The sequence below is a fragment of the Oncorhynchus keta genome, chromosome 19 (genome assembly GCF_023373465.1).
Source record: "Oncorhynchus keta strain PuntledgeMale-10-30-2019 chromosome 19, Oket_V2, whole genome shotgun sequence".
Lineage (NCBI taxonomy): Eukaryota > Metazoa > Chordata > Actinopteri > Salmoniformes > Salmonidae > Oncorhynchus > Oncorhynchus keta.
The window spans coordinates 43,705,439-43,719,026 of record NC_068439.1 but is presented as its reverse complement, the minus strand read 5'-3'; the positions used below and the strand labels follow the sequence as shown (position 1 = coordinate 43,719,026).

The 13,588-nt window shown below is 41.5% G+C and overlaps 1 protein-coding gene across 9 annotated transcripts in view; it reads right to left on the bottom strand.

Moving 5' to 3' along the window:
• ubap2l (ubiquitin associated protein 2-like) overlaps nt 1-13,588 on the bottom strand; it is a 50,922-nt gene that overhangs the window by 16,925 nt on the left and 20,409 nt on the right. For 7 of the 9 annotated variants that reach the window (XM_052470629.1, XM_035793595.2, XM_035793599.2 and 4 more), the window contains exons 8-13: nt 12,566-12,610; nt 11,374-11,480; nt 9,900-9,962; nt 9,757-9,809; nt 2,675-2,760; nt 837-1,005 (exon numbers count right to left, since the gene is read on the bottom strand). In XM_052470629.1, coding sequence (XP_052326589.1) covers nt 837-1,005; nt 2,675-2,760; nt 9,757-9,809; nt 9,900-9,962; nt 11,374-11,480; nt 12,566-12,610 — 523 coding nt within the window. The remainder of the gene's footprint in view (nt 1-836; nt 1,006-2,674; nt 2,761-9,756; nt 9,810-9,899; nt 9,963-11,373; nt 11,481-12,565; nt 12,611-13,588) is intronic. The other 2 variants (XM_035793600.2, XM_052470632.1) reach the window with 1 other exon arrangement.

Here is a 13,588-nt window from a genome sequence, read left to right as displayed (position 1 = left end):
TTTACTTCGAGGCCTGTACTCTGGAGCAGGATCAATTTGGAGGTGGAGGGTCCGTCAGGGTCTGGGGCGGTGTGTCAACCTCCTCCCTCAAGTGGAACCCTTCCTGCTGGCTCATTCTGACATAAAAATGTTACATTTTATGCGTGCGAAATCCCACCGGGGGAAAAAAAAGTGTTGATAATAAGGGTCCTTTATTTTTTACAATTTGAGCTAGAGACATTATTTTTGCTGTAAAGCTGCAAGCATGCCTGTCACACTGCTGTACTCTATTTGTCCTCCCTGGCACTCCAAGGCCACGTGACAGCGTACTAGCAAAGCAAAGAGAAGAAATTACACAATGCATTAACTTTGCTCGCTCTGCACACTGCTCTAATGTATCAAATACACAAATGTAACAGAAGACTCAGTGACTGCATCCCCGCTCACCATCCCGGCTAAATTAGAGTTGAAAAACTGATTGAGGAACAGATGTGCAGGAAGAGAGGACGGGGAGAAGCAGGTGAGTGATGGCTGGAAGAGGATGCTGGATGGCTGATTACAGCTCCCACACGTGATATGATATGCGTGTGTAAGTGAAGTGGATATTACTGGACCGGCGTATACAAGACTTGTAGCTTTTTCTTCAAATGTAACTGAATTTATAAACAAAACTGACTTTATTAACATTTTATAACAGGCGTTCTTTGGATTGGTAGGGCTGGAAAATGTTAGTGGTATCATACGAAACTGTACTAAAGTATTTTTAAAAATGTTGGTATCATAACGTTTTGGGTCAATACTTTAGTCACTAAAACTGTAGAATAGGGTGAAGGCAGTTGTGTGTCCTGTGGGCTCACCATGCTGTGCTGGGTGTAGGAGGTGCTGCTGGAGGTGGTTTGAGACAGCGGCTGCTTGGAGTTGCTGAACACAAGTGACTGGGGGAGGGAGGGGGGCTGGCTGGCCTCTATGGGGCCCGGGGCCTCAGAGGACGGGGAAGTCTTCCCCAGCAGCACTGCCAGGTCAATCCTGCAGGGGACAGAGGTCAGAGTTAGTAATTAGCCTTATCTGAGCCAGAACAGCCCATAGAGCAGGAGCCCATCTCCTGCTTCTGTAGCGTGAGGCAGCTTTATGTACAAGTACAACCCCTAGACAGGACACGAGCCTATCACAGGGTCTGAGAAATGGATGTTGTTCTGACTCACGTTAGCTAATTGATTGGAAATGTGATAGTATGTTTTGGGGTGGATGAAACATAATACAGAGCTGAAAATCGTAGTCAACACCAGAAGTGCTTGAATTACAAATTTGAATGTTCTACACTCAGCAAAGGTAATAAAACGTTGGATATTTGACTAGACTGCAGAGTTTGGTGATGTTGAAGACAAGTGTTTTACATGGACATGAGTCAGGATACACAATGCATGGCTTTCAGTGAGTGGAAAAGTGGTTGCATGTATATGGGTCTTCTTATAAACTAAGGTACCAGTGAGGGTTTCTTATGCGGGACAACTTGTTACATTACATCATTGATAATAATCTGCCGATTTTTAAAAAATGTGATTGCATTAAGATTTAAGATGGGAACGTTGCTATATTCAATACAATTCACGAGTCGATTTAAAACCTGTTTAACGCTTTATCATGGTGGTGTCTTGACAGAGCTGTTCAAATTGTGACAAAAACCCACTTCTGTCATTGCATTTATGGCTTTCTAAGTTGTCGCTATAATACAAACTGAACAAAAATATAAAACGCAACACGTAAAGTGTTGGTCCCATGTTTCATGAGGTGAAATAAAAGATCCCTGAAATGTCTATGTTTACAACCCTGTTTGTGAGTATTTCTCCTTGGCCAAGATATTCCATCTACCTGACAGGTATATAAATTATATTAAACAGCATAATTATGACAGGTGCAACTTGTGCTGGGGACAATAAAAGGCCACTAAAATGTGCAGTTTTGTCACAACAATACTACAGATGTCTAAACTATTGAGGGAGTGTGCAATTGGCATGCTGACTCCAGGATTGTCCCAGAGCTGTTGCCAGAGTATTGAATGTTAATTTCTCTACCATAAACTTCCTTTATCGTTTTAGATTGAGCAGTACGTCCCACCGGCCTCAACCGCAGAGCACGTGTACGGCGTCGTGTGGGCGAGTGGTTTGCTGATGTCAACGTTGTGGACCGAGAGCCCTATGGTGGCAGTGGGGTTATGGTATGGGCAGGCATAAGCCACCAAAAACAAACACAACTGCATTTTATCTATGGCAATTTGAATGCAAGGAGATACCGTGTCAAGCTCCTGAGGCCCATTGTCTCAGTCATTCCATGGCCTACATACTCATACATACCACCCATTGAGCATGTTTGGGATGCTTTGGATCAACATGTATGACAACGTGTTCCAGTTCCTGCCAATATCCAGCAACCTCACATAGCCATTGAAAAGGAGTGGGACAACGTTCAGCAGCCTGATCAACTCTGCGAAGGAGATGTGGCGCACTGCATGAAGCAAATGGTCACACTAGATGCTGACTGATACTTTTCTGATCCAAACTTATTTTTTTAAAGCTATCTGTGACTAACAGTCACATAGTGTTCCCAGTCAGAGATAAGGGCCTAACGCATTTATTTCAATCGACTGATTTCCTGTGAATGGCTGTGGGTGTGTGCATTACGCGTCAGGCCCACCCACCTCTGTCCTGCAGTGATGGTGACATTCTCCTGGGGGAGTGGCATGGAGACCACACTGGAGGCTGTGAAGATCTTGGTCTCTGACAGCTAGAAGAGAAAGAGAGAGCAAGATGAGCAATTGAAATATATATATTTTAAAAAACAGAAAAATCAAATAGACAAACTCTCGTATCTGTTAAGCGTGTGACCTATTCCGATAAGGGTAACCAGTGGAGCACAAATACCAATAGAAATAGAACCTAGGCCTAGATTTCTGTTCATCTTCCCTTGACATTTATACTTACTTTCACACACACCAGCTTGCTGAGCGGGCACTAGGAGAGCCAGCAACTTGTGTAAGGTGCGAGTAGTTAAATTATTCCACGAGATATTTTATATTCATTTACAGACCATTTTACTTAAGAGTGTATAGACAGACTGACTGTAGAGGTCCGGACCAACAAATTTGCTTTCTGATTGTAGAGAAAAATGAGCAGGTGCGAGCCCATCTGACGCTATCGGGAATTTATCAGCCTCCATATGTGGTCTTAGCAAATTGTCTGACCTGCTGTATAACTATGCTCAATCTGAATTAGTGATCGTGATTTTAAATCTAGATTGGTTATTGCTAGTATCGGATGGGCTGAAAGATATTTGTATTGAGCTAAATCTAACTCGGCTAAACACTGAAAAATCCTCTTAGATATTATTCTAACAAAATCTCAATTTTAGACAATTGAATATTTGCCAATGAGATTAGTGACCATTGTCCCATTGCACATAAGATACTTTTTATGCAGTTCTTTATGTCTGAGCTGGGGTTTAAGTGACTGAGGGATTGTCAGCTAGCATCGACTCAGATCATGCCCATAATTGTTTTATTTCCCTGTTTAACTCTGTTGCAGATAAACATGTGTCAAAAAAACAACTAAGGGTTAAAGATGGATGTAATCCTAGGTTAACACATGAATTGTGATAACATCCTTTTGTTCACCAGACCTAGAATACCTTAAATGCTGACCGTTTTACGGGAGACTGAAACACAGCAGGCTGTTAAACAGCCATCACTAGCCTGCACCTTACAGACTGCTGTAACCCTGCACCTTACAGACTGCTGCCGTATATATACAGACTTGGAATCACTGGCCCCTTTAATAACAGATCACTAGTCACTTTAATGTTTAACCTCTTAAGTCGACCCCCTACTTTTTTGAACATTCTGTTAAAAATCGCGCAACATTTCAGCGTCCTGCTACTCATGCCTGGAATATAGTATATGCATATGATTAGTATGTGTGGATAGAACACTGACGTTTCTAAAACTGGTTAAATCACGTCTGTGACTATAACAGAACGCGCGTTTCATCGAAAAGCGCAAGAAAATCTGATCACTGAAAAATATATCAATGCGCCACTTGCATGTATTGTTGAATGGAAACCAAATTACATGGGGCTTAGATTGCAATCCCTACAGCTTCCACACGATGTCGCCAGTCTTGTCATTTGCCTTGGCTTTGTTTCTTGGTCAAACAAGCGAGAGACAGCCCATTTCTTCCGGTCTCCGACAGGATGTTTTGGATGAGAAATATCCGGACAGGATTTCAAGATGTGGAGCTATTGAATACACATCGCCCAGTGATCAATTTGATAGATTATTAATGTTTACTAATACCTAAAGTTGCATTACAAAAGTATTTCGAAGTGTTTTGTGAAAGTTTATCATCGACTTTAATTTTAAAATATGACGTTACGTTTTAAAAACACTTTTTTCCTTGATCACAGTCTTCATAGATCGATATTTAGGGTATATATGGACCGATTTAATCTAAAAAGAAGACCCAAATAGTGATGTTTATGGGACATCTACGAGTGCCAACAAAGAAGATTGTCAAAGGTAATGAATGTTTTATATTTTATTTCTGCGTTTTGGGTAGCGCCGGCTACCGCAAAATATATTGTTTAGGTGACGGTCTGCTATTCTGGGGGGTGCATGCTATCAGATAATAGCTTCTCATGCTTTCGCCGAAAAGCATTTTAAAAATCTGACTTGTTGGCTGGATTCACAACGAGTGTAGCTTTAATTCAGTACCCTGCATGTGTGTTTTAATGAACGTTTGCGTTTTAACGAGTGCTATTAGCATTTAGCGTAGCGCATTTGCATTTCCAGATGTCTAAATGGGACGCATGCGTGCCGGGTCGACGTAAGAGGTTAAATACCGCTTTACTCGTCTCATATGTATATACTGTATTCTATTCTACTGTATTTTAGTCAATGCCACTCCAACATTCCTCAATCTAAAATGTATGTTTCTTAATTCCCTTCCCCATACTACTTTTAGATGTGTGTTGTGAACTGTTACATTCTACTGCACTGTTGGAGCTAGGAACACAAGCATTTCACTACACCCACAATAACATCTGCTAAATATGTGTATGTAACCAATACAATTGTATTTTTCTGAGAAAATTACAGAAACTATTTTGTTAAGGCTAGATTGCCAGTCCTTGATCCCTGGATAAAAGCTAAATTAACACATTTATTGAATTACGTATCAGAATGGTAGTAATCCAGACAACTTCCAGAAAGTGGTAAAATCTTTGAAACAAAACTCACCCCCCATAGCCCTGGCAGGTTCTGAATCTTTTAATGCTTTCAATAACCCTTTCGCTTCAGCTTGCCACCTGTTTGAAAGGATAATCTCTGAAAATGAATCTCATCTCTCCACTAGAGGGAGTCCTTTAGTCACCTCAGAACAGATTGTAGAGAAGATGATGCACCAACACATACTTTATTTTCATGTGAACCCCTTGAGGTCTATGAACACAGGGGCTGGTTCACTTGATCCCTTCCTACTGCAGCTCTCTGCCCCACTGATTGCAACCCCTGACCTATATTTTTAATTTGACAAACGTTTCTGGTGTTGTCCCTAAGATCTGGAAAGCGGCACGTCCTCCCCCTACATAGACATACTTCTGACTTAACTGCCATTCCATTTCCAAATGATCTTGCTTTCCAATGTTAAGAATCCCTTACTACCTTTCAGCTAAGAACTTTAAATTCACTATATTCCTAATGTGCACCAATCTGGTTTTAGACCAGTTTCAGCTGCTATGGTTTAAGATAAGTTCAAATTGTTTGGATCAAAAATCATTGTGCTACGTTATCCAAGCCCTTCAATACCGTTGACCAGTCCATTCTTATTCAAAAGTTTACTAAAATAGGCCTGGATCAGGCTTCTTGCAATTGGTTTGAAAATTGTCAGACAGGACTTAATGTGTCATCTCTGATGGTGTTAAGTCTAGTTTCAGACAACACTTATGTATGCCATTGCCGAAACTGTTGAACAGGCTATAGAGGCTTTAGAGCAGAAAATCGGACCTTGTTACCTTAAAGTCAGCAAAAAAAGAAACGTCCTGTGTCAACTGTGTTTACGTTCAAACTTAAATATTTGTATGAACATAACAAGATTCAACAACTGAGACAAACTGAACAAGTTCCACAGCCATGTGACTAACGGAAGTGGAATAATGTGTCCCTGAACAAAGGGGGATTAGGGGGGGGTCAAAAGCAAAGTAACAGTATGCATTAAGTACTGCAGTGCATCAGCTGCATTAAGTACTGCAGTGCATCTCCTCCTCATGGACTGCACCAGATTTTCCAGTCCTGCAAGGCACTTGCAAGTTCCCGGACATTTATGGGGGGGGAATGGTCCCAGATGTGCTCAATGGAATTGAGATCCGGTCTCTTCGCCGGACCATGGCAGAACACTGACATTCATGTCTTGCAGGAAATCACGCACAGAACGAGCAGTATGGCTAGTGGCATTGTCATGCTGGAGGGTCATGTCAGGATGAGCCTTCAGGAAGGGTACCACATGAGGGAGGAGGATGTCTTCCCTGTAATGCAGTGTTGAGATTGCCTGCAATGACAAGCTCAGTCCGACGATGCTGTGGACACCACCCCAGGCCATGACGGACCCTCCACCTCGAGCCCGCTCCAGAATATAGACCTTGGAGTAACGCTCATTCCTTTGAAAATGCACACGAATCAGATCATCACCCTTGGTGAGATAAAACCACGACTCGTCAGTGAAGAGCCCATTTTGCCAGTCCTGTCTGGTCCAGCGACGGTGGGTTTGTGCCCACAGGCATCGTTGTTGCCGGTGAGGTCTGGTGAGGACCTGCCTTACAACAGGCCTACAAGCCCTCAGTCCAGTCCCATCAGTCTGAGCACTGATGGAGGGATTGTGTGTTCCTGGTGTAACTCAGGCAGTTGTCGTTGCCATCCTGTACCCGTCCGCAGGTGTGATGTTCGGATGTACAGATCCTGTGCAGGTGTCGTTACAAGTGGGCTGCCACTGCGAGGGCGATCAGCTGTCCATCCTGTCTCCCTGTCTTAGGCTTCTCAGTACGGACATTGCAATTTATTGCCGTGGCCACATCGGCAGTCCTCATGCCTCCTTGCAGCATGCCTAAGGCACGTTCACGCAGATGAGCAGGGAACCCTGGGCATCTTTTTTCGTGTGTTTTTCAGAGTCAGAACGGCGTCTTTGGTGTCCTACGTTTTCAGGACTGTGACCTTTAATTTCCTACCGTCTGTAAGTTGTTAGTGTCTTAACGACCATTCGACAGGTGCATGTTCATTGAACTGTTTAAACTCTTTTACAATGCATTTCTGTAACGTTATTTTTACGAATTATCTTTGAAAGACAGGGTCCTGAAAAAGGGACGTTTCTTTTTTGCCGAGTTTAGAAAGCCCTGGTTGGTTTAACGCAATGGGGATAAGACTGAATACATTATGTTCTCTGGTTCTCGCAAGAACGTTTCAGGTGGACTACATATTTATTAATTGCATGGATCTTTCATTGATTGGGTTCCCACCTACAAGTATCTGGGCATTTGGATTGATAGACTTAATGTTTTAAAAACATACGGATGAGCTAGTCAAAAAGCTAAGATTTAAAAGTGGGCTTTTTTAGAAATATATCTTTCTTCTCCCTATATAGCAGGAAGCAGATAGTCAACTTTCCTGCCAATTATTGATTATGGTGACACCATTTACCAGATTTCAGCAGCCACTACTCATAAACCTCTGGATGTGGTCTACCATAACGCAATTAGTTTATCCCTGGTGACAGTTAATACTCACCACTGCATCCTGTACCAAAAGGGTGGCTGGTCCTCATTAAAGTCCCGTAAATCAATTAATTACTCTTTGATTACGAAGCCATAATACACAAGCTTCCAAATGACTTAACTTTGTTGCTAACGTATAAAATGAGCTACCAAACCCACTCACAGGACTGGTTAACTCGAGGTCCCTCTGGTCTCAACAAATTAAGGTAGATCCTCCTTTAGTTTTAGTGCCCCCACTGTTGGAATAACCTACAAAAGTCCTTGCATCTTGATTCCTTGGTTAAGCCAGTTTAGGACTCTGGTATTTAATGAATTCATTGAGGATTGCAGTTTGAGTGTATACCTGGGCGATATGGCCAAAATATGGTATTTTGACATGTGTTTGATTAATAAATGTTCTAAATTTGCTTATTTCAATTAGTCTTTCTCCATTCAGATGGCTTTATACAGTTCAATTCAACTTCCAACCTAAAATAATTTCCTGCATTTCCATCCATTTCTGCTTTTCCTGCACCCATTTGAGATCATTTCCACGATACGGGCAAAAATACTAGGCCTTATTTTTAACCAAATGTTGCAATTGCAATTTATATCAAAATACATGTGTTGACTTTTGGAATCACAGAAATTGAAGGATTATTATAATTCTATAGTTAGAATATAAATAGTGGACACTTTGAATACAGTGTTTGACATGACGACGAATGAAAATGCCATGGATGAGTTGTGACACGGTAGGAACCAAAGTGATGTTCAGTGTTTCCTAGGGGATCCTATAATCTTTGGCTACATTAAATCTTTATTTATGCTTCACCTATTCCTCTGATTTAGAAGATACTGTTGCACAAATAACATGCTGAAGTAGGAGTAAACTATTATATATATATATTTTTTTTAAATGGACATTACACAGTGCATCACATTTAACAAACCAAACATAAAATACCGTTACAGAAGGTAAAGTGAAAACCCTAACCGGTCCGTGCATAAATACTGGTATATAGTAAAATACGGTATACCACCCAGCCCTAATTGAGTGTAGTGTTTTATTGTTGAAATTGTGCCTTTTTTTTTTTCATTCTTGTTTTAATTGTAATGTAAATCGTTCTTCCTGTTGTGAAAAATTGTTGGTACTCAGGGCACCATTGGGAATGAGACCCTGGTCTCAATTAGGCTCCAAGGCACTAAATACTGAAAAAAATGTGGCAAAGTGTTAGGGACAAATTCAATACAACACATTACGGAGTACCACTCTCCATATTTTCAAGCATAGTGGTGGCTGCATCATGTTATGGGTATGCATGTGATCATTAAGGACTGGGGTGTTTTTCCAGGATAAAAAAAAGAAATGAAATGGCGCTAAGCACATGCAAAATCGTACAGGAAATCCTGGTTCAGTCTGCTTGCCACCAGGCACTGGGGAGATTAATTCACTGCTCAGTAGGTCAAGAACCTCAACATAAGGCTACATCTACACTGGAGTTGCTTAGCAAGACAGTGAATGTTCCTGAGTGGCTGAGATACAGTTTGGACTTAAATCTATGCCAAGACCTGAACATGGTTGTCTAGCAATGATTAACAACCAATTTGACAAAGCTTGAAGAATTTTAAAAATATATTTTTTTAAATGGGCAAATGTTGCACAATCCTGCTGTGGAAAGCTCTTACGAGTTACCCAGAAAGACTCAGCTGTAATTGCTACCAAAGGAGTTCTACCAAGTATTGACTCAGGGGGATGAATACTTGTGAGATATTTCTGTATTTCCTTTTCAGGCTGTAACAAAAAAACTGAAATAAGTCAAGGTGTATGAATACTTTGAGGGTGCTATATGCAGAAACATACCATGTGATTTCTCATTATTTTTACAATAAGAGGAGATCTGTCAAAATACGGAGTACATCAATAAGTCATACATCAAATAGGCACACCACCAAATCAATGAATACGCATAGTAAAAATGTACTCACGTCCTCATTCCAGTCCTCAGTACCCCACTCTTCCGTCGCACTCCTCCAGGCACCTATAGGAATGTAGAGGAAAAAAATACTGAGTAATAGGTTTCAAACCAACCAGGCATTAAACCAAAAAAAGGATGGAGGTTCAATCTTACAAGGGGCAGAGTCAAACTTGGGTTGGTAATTTGTTCCCTCTCCTCCTGCAGAGTACTCAATCCCTACAAAAAGCAGAAGTGAAAGGTGAGACATAAGATTACAGAGGGGTATACTGGGTACCGGGTTTGAGGCGTTAGCGAGTTGACCAAAGTGAACTGAGTTTAACTCGGGATAACCTGGACCATGAAAATAGCTCACCTTTAAGCAAAGTACATTTCTATGGCAATGAATCCTTCAGAACTAACCTGCTCCAGGGCAGACTAACTTCATTTATTTAGAATGAAGCGTGAGCTGCGAGTTGAGCAATGAAATCAGATTCCCTCCACTTGTTAAGAATTTGTCATCATCCCCTTCATTTGAGAAAGACAGATTCAATATTTTATTACCCAAATGTTTAAAAAAAAAATAGTGTTAAAATAGTGTACCGGTACACGTATTCGTACCAAACAGTTTGATACGGGGACTTTGGTTCAGCCTGTGAACCCAAATTAACACATAGAAAAGATATAAAGGGGGTGCAATTGACACTTGAGACAGTGTCATGGTGCGTTCGTAACCAAGTGGAAATTTACTACATATGACATGAGAAAGATACACTTGAACAGCCCTCAAACTGGTAATTACTAGTGGAAAACTAGGCTATCTACTTCTCCCACATGGTGACCTCAGAAGTCACCTAAGGAAATGGCCTCCAGAAGAGCAGTTTTGGTAGTTAATACAACAAAATATTAATGTGTTTTAACTCATTTGTTTAGACATATAGCTGTACTTTTAGTTTATCGTTGACGCCAATTGGTTTCTCAACGAGTTCAAATCATATGAATGCATTCAACTTGTATTAACGACTTCACAACAATTTTAAAGCTGAACATTGTGAATTGCCTGTAAATTTTCCCACTGTACCAAAACGTGACCCTAAAACCGCATTGCATACAGAACCGTTACACCCCTATTAAAATACCTATCACATTACACATTTAGTAATAATAGAACACACTTGAAACTTCACAGTAAAACTTGACTTAAATGATTTTATCGATAGGAGTGGGGAAAAGGTGCTTCTGCATTGATAAGTACACCAAAGACTATGAACGAAAAGTCATAAAATAAAGATGACACATCTAAAAGCCAATTTCACAACATAGCCAGAATGGTCTCAATTATGCACGCCCATTACAAGCCTGCTATAGTTAGCAGTCTGAGCTGGAATGTTAAGCTAACTTCCACCTAACCCTTTGGTAGGCCAGCTGGGTTTTCCACCATCTTGCCTACACCCATCTTTCTGATTATTTTAGGTCTACAGGAAGTGTAAAGGTTTTGTGTTTTTGGACTAGGCACTAGCTTAGTTTCTTAATGGTTCCTTCCTTTGGCTCTAGATAAACTAGATGGACTTTCAATCATCTTGCAGAGATATATGAAGGGTCTAGGCTGGGTGGTTTTGGACTGGGGCTGAGCAGTAGCTGGGCTCCTTACTGGGTCCTTCCTCTGGCTCCAGGTTTCCCGTGTTGTTCCAGGTGCTTCCCCCGCTGTAGCTCTCCTCTGTCTGGGTCGGCTCAGCGTAGTCCGCCGGGTTGAACGTTCTACAAAAGAGAAGAAGCCGTGGTTTTGAGCACAACCCCTTCCTATGAGTCTACCAACTGGAATATTTGACTGGGGTGAGATATACTGTAAAGGAGGAAGTAAGTAAGCAGCGAGATCGAGGAAGTGATTGAGGTGATCTGATGTGTAGCAGTTAGACAACATTCATCTGAGAAATTTCAGGATGACAGATTCAAAAATACTGGAGGACAACCAAGGAATGGGAAAATAATCCAGGCAGTGCCTTATTTATCCTCAACTCTTTCTCTGGCACTGTGCGGTGGCAAAAAACATAACATCTTTCAACGCATCATTTCACAGCAACGCTTCAGAGACAATTATAGAAAAGCACGCATCCTTAAAATAACTATTCTCTTGCTTCTTTCAGGCTCAGGCACACAAGTTGTACAGTGCAGAACAACGTAGTGCAGTACAGTAAACAGACTTCAGTCATTTTCAGGATCTGACTGGAATTTAGACTATTCACGTTTGACTATCTCCCGGTGAGAACTAACAATAACAGGGGTGCTGTAGATTGGCAGGGAGGGACTTTTGATTGAACCACTGGTCACGCCCATTTAACAGAATTGAAATACTGTATCCCTGACAGAAATATTAGAATAAGCTACTACCGTAGATTGTATTTTAGTTTAGCATGTGTAAATTCCCCAGTGTAGAGATGTACAGATTAAATTCTGATACTGCTACAGTGCTATTTGGGTTATTAATTGGATTCGTCCTGCCCTTCTTGATTTATTGCATCCTCCCTACACATTGATATTTGACTGCATTGTTAAGATAAGCATTTCAACGCACCGCTATAACACCTGCCAAACTGTGTAAGCGACCAATAAACATTCATGTGATTTCTTATGGGGCTTGGGTGAACAGGTTTACCCTCAATGTTCAATAGACAGCTGTCATTTAACCCCATATCGTGTTACCAGGGTGCACGACATTGGTTTCATCTGCCCTGATACCCTGTGTGTCTAGCTCCATCCTTCCCTCTCTCGTGGCATTTGGCAGAATGATCCCCCCAACAGATAGCAAGATTGACACACTGACACACCAGTGGCGGTGCACTCACCTCTCATCTCCTGAAAAATCATATCTGGGCCCCTTATCAATCTGGCTTTAGAGGAAAAACAACAGCAACGATTACAAGCAGCACAACGGGGACAGATGGGGATGCAGTGTGTGGTTTTAGACTTCATTATTTTACAGAGGAATGTAGGGAAATCACATGCATGGACAAGTCACTACACTCACACTTCTGCAACACACATCTGTCAACACTGCATTGTTGGGGCAGTGTCACTTTCTATAGGTGTAGTTGGTAGACTAAAAAAAGGGGAAAACATGGCTGCCAAACAAACACTCAAACTGAAGACTGTGTTCCATAAGTAACAATAATTGCATTATGATCAGGAGAGGAAGCACAGTTAAAACCAACAGAACACACTCATGCAAACACAGGCGCCCAAAGGCCACAAGAGCAGCAGCGGAAGCAACACATCCTAAGAGGGACATGTTGGGGACAACGCAACACAAACTGCCTGGCTGTCAGTCTATGTAAGCCTATGGCGCTGGCTCACTCACTCTCCAGGTTAGTCACCATCAGAACAAGCCAAACTTGCGCACACATACACGCCGGCTGACTGGAGCCGTTCTGCCACAGCCAACGCATTGGCCCTCTCCTCTAACGTATCCCTATTAACACTGTAGAATAACATTAAAAGATAATTTCAACTTGTTAAAATGAAAGCACTGATGCAGTTGAAGTAGCCATTTAAACACAATTTTCACATTTTATGATCAGTTAATCTTATGTTCCACAAACCAGGTGATTCAGACATAAAAGTCACCATTAATTATGTCAAAGGGATGAAATGAACATGCAGGTTCATCTTTGAGGAAGCGTTTTAACCTGCTGCACCCCTGGGAAAGAGCCCACACTAGCAGCGCCCACTCACCTAAACCCCACAAAGCCTGGTCTTTGACAACCCTAGAAATAGTAGACTCATCTCACTGGAGCTTAAATGCTAGCCCTGACACCTAGGAGGAATTATATAGCCAACTAAGTGTTAATTATAATTAAATACAAAGTGAC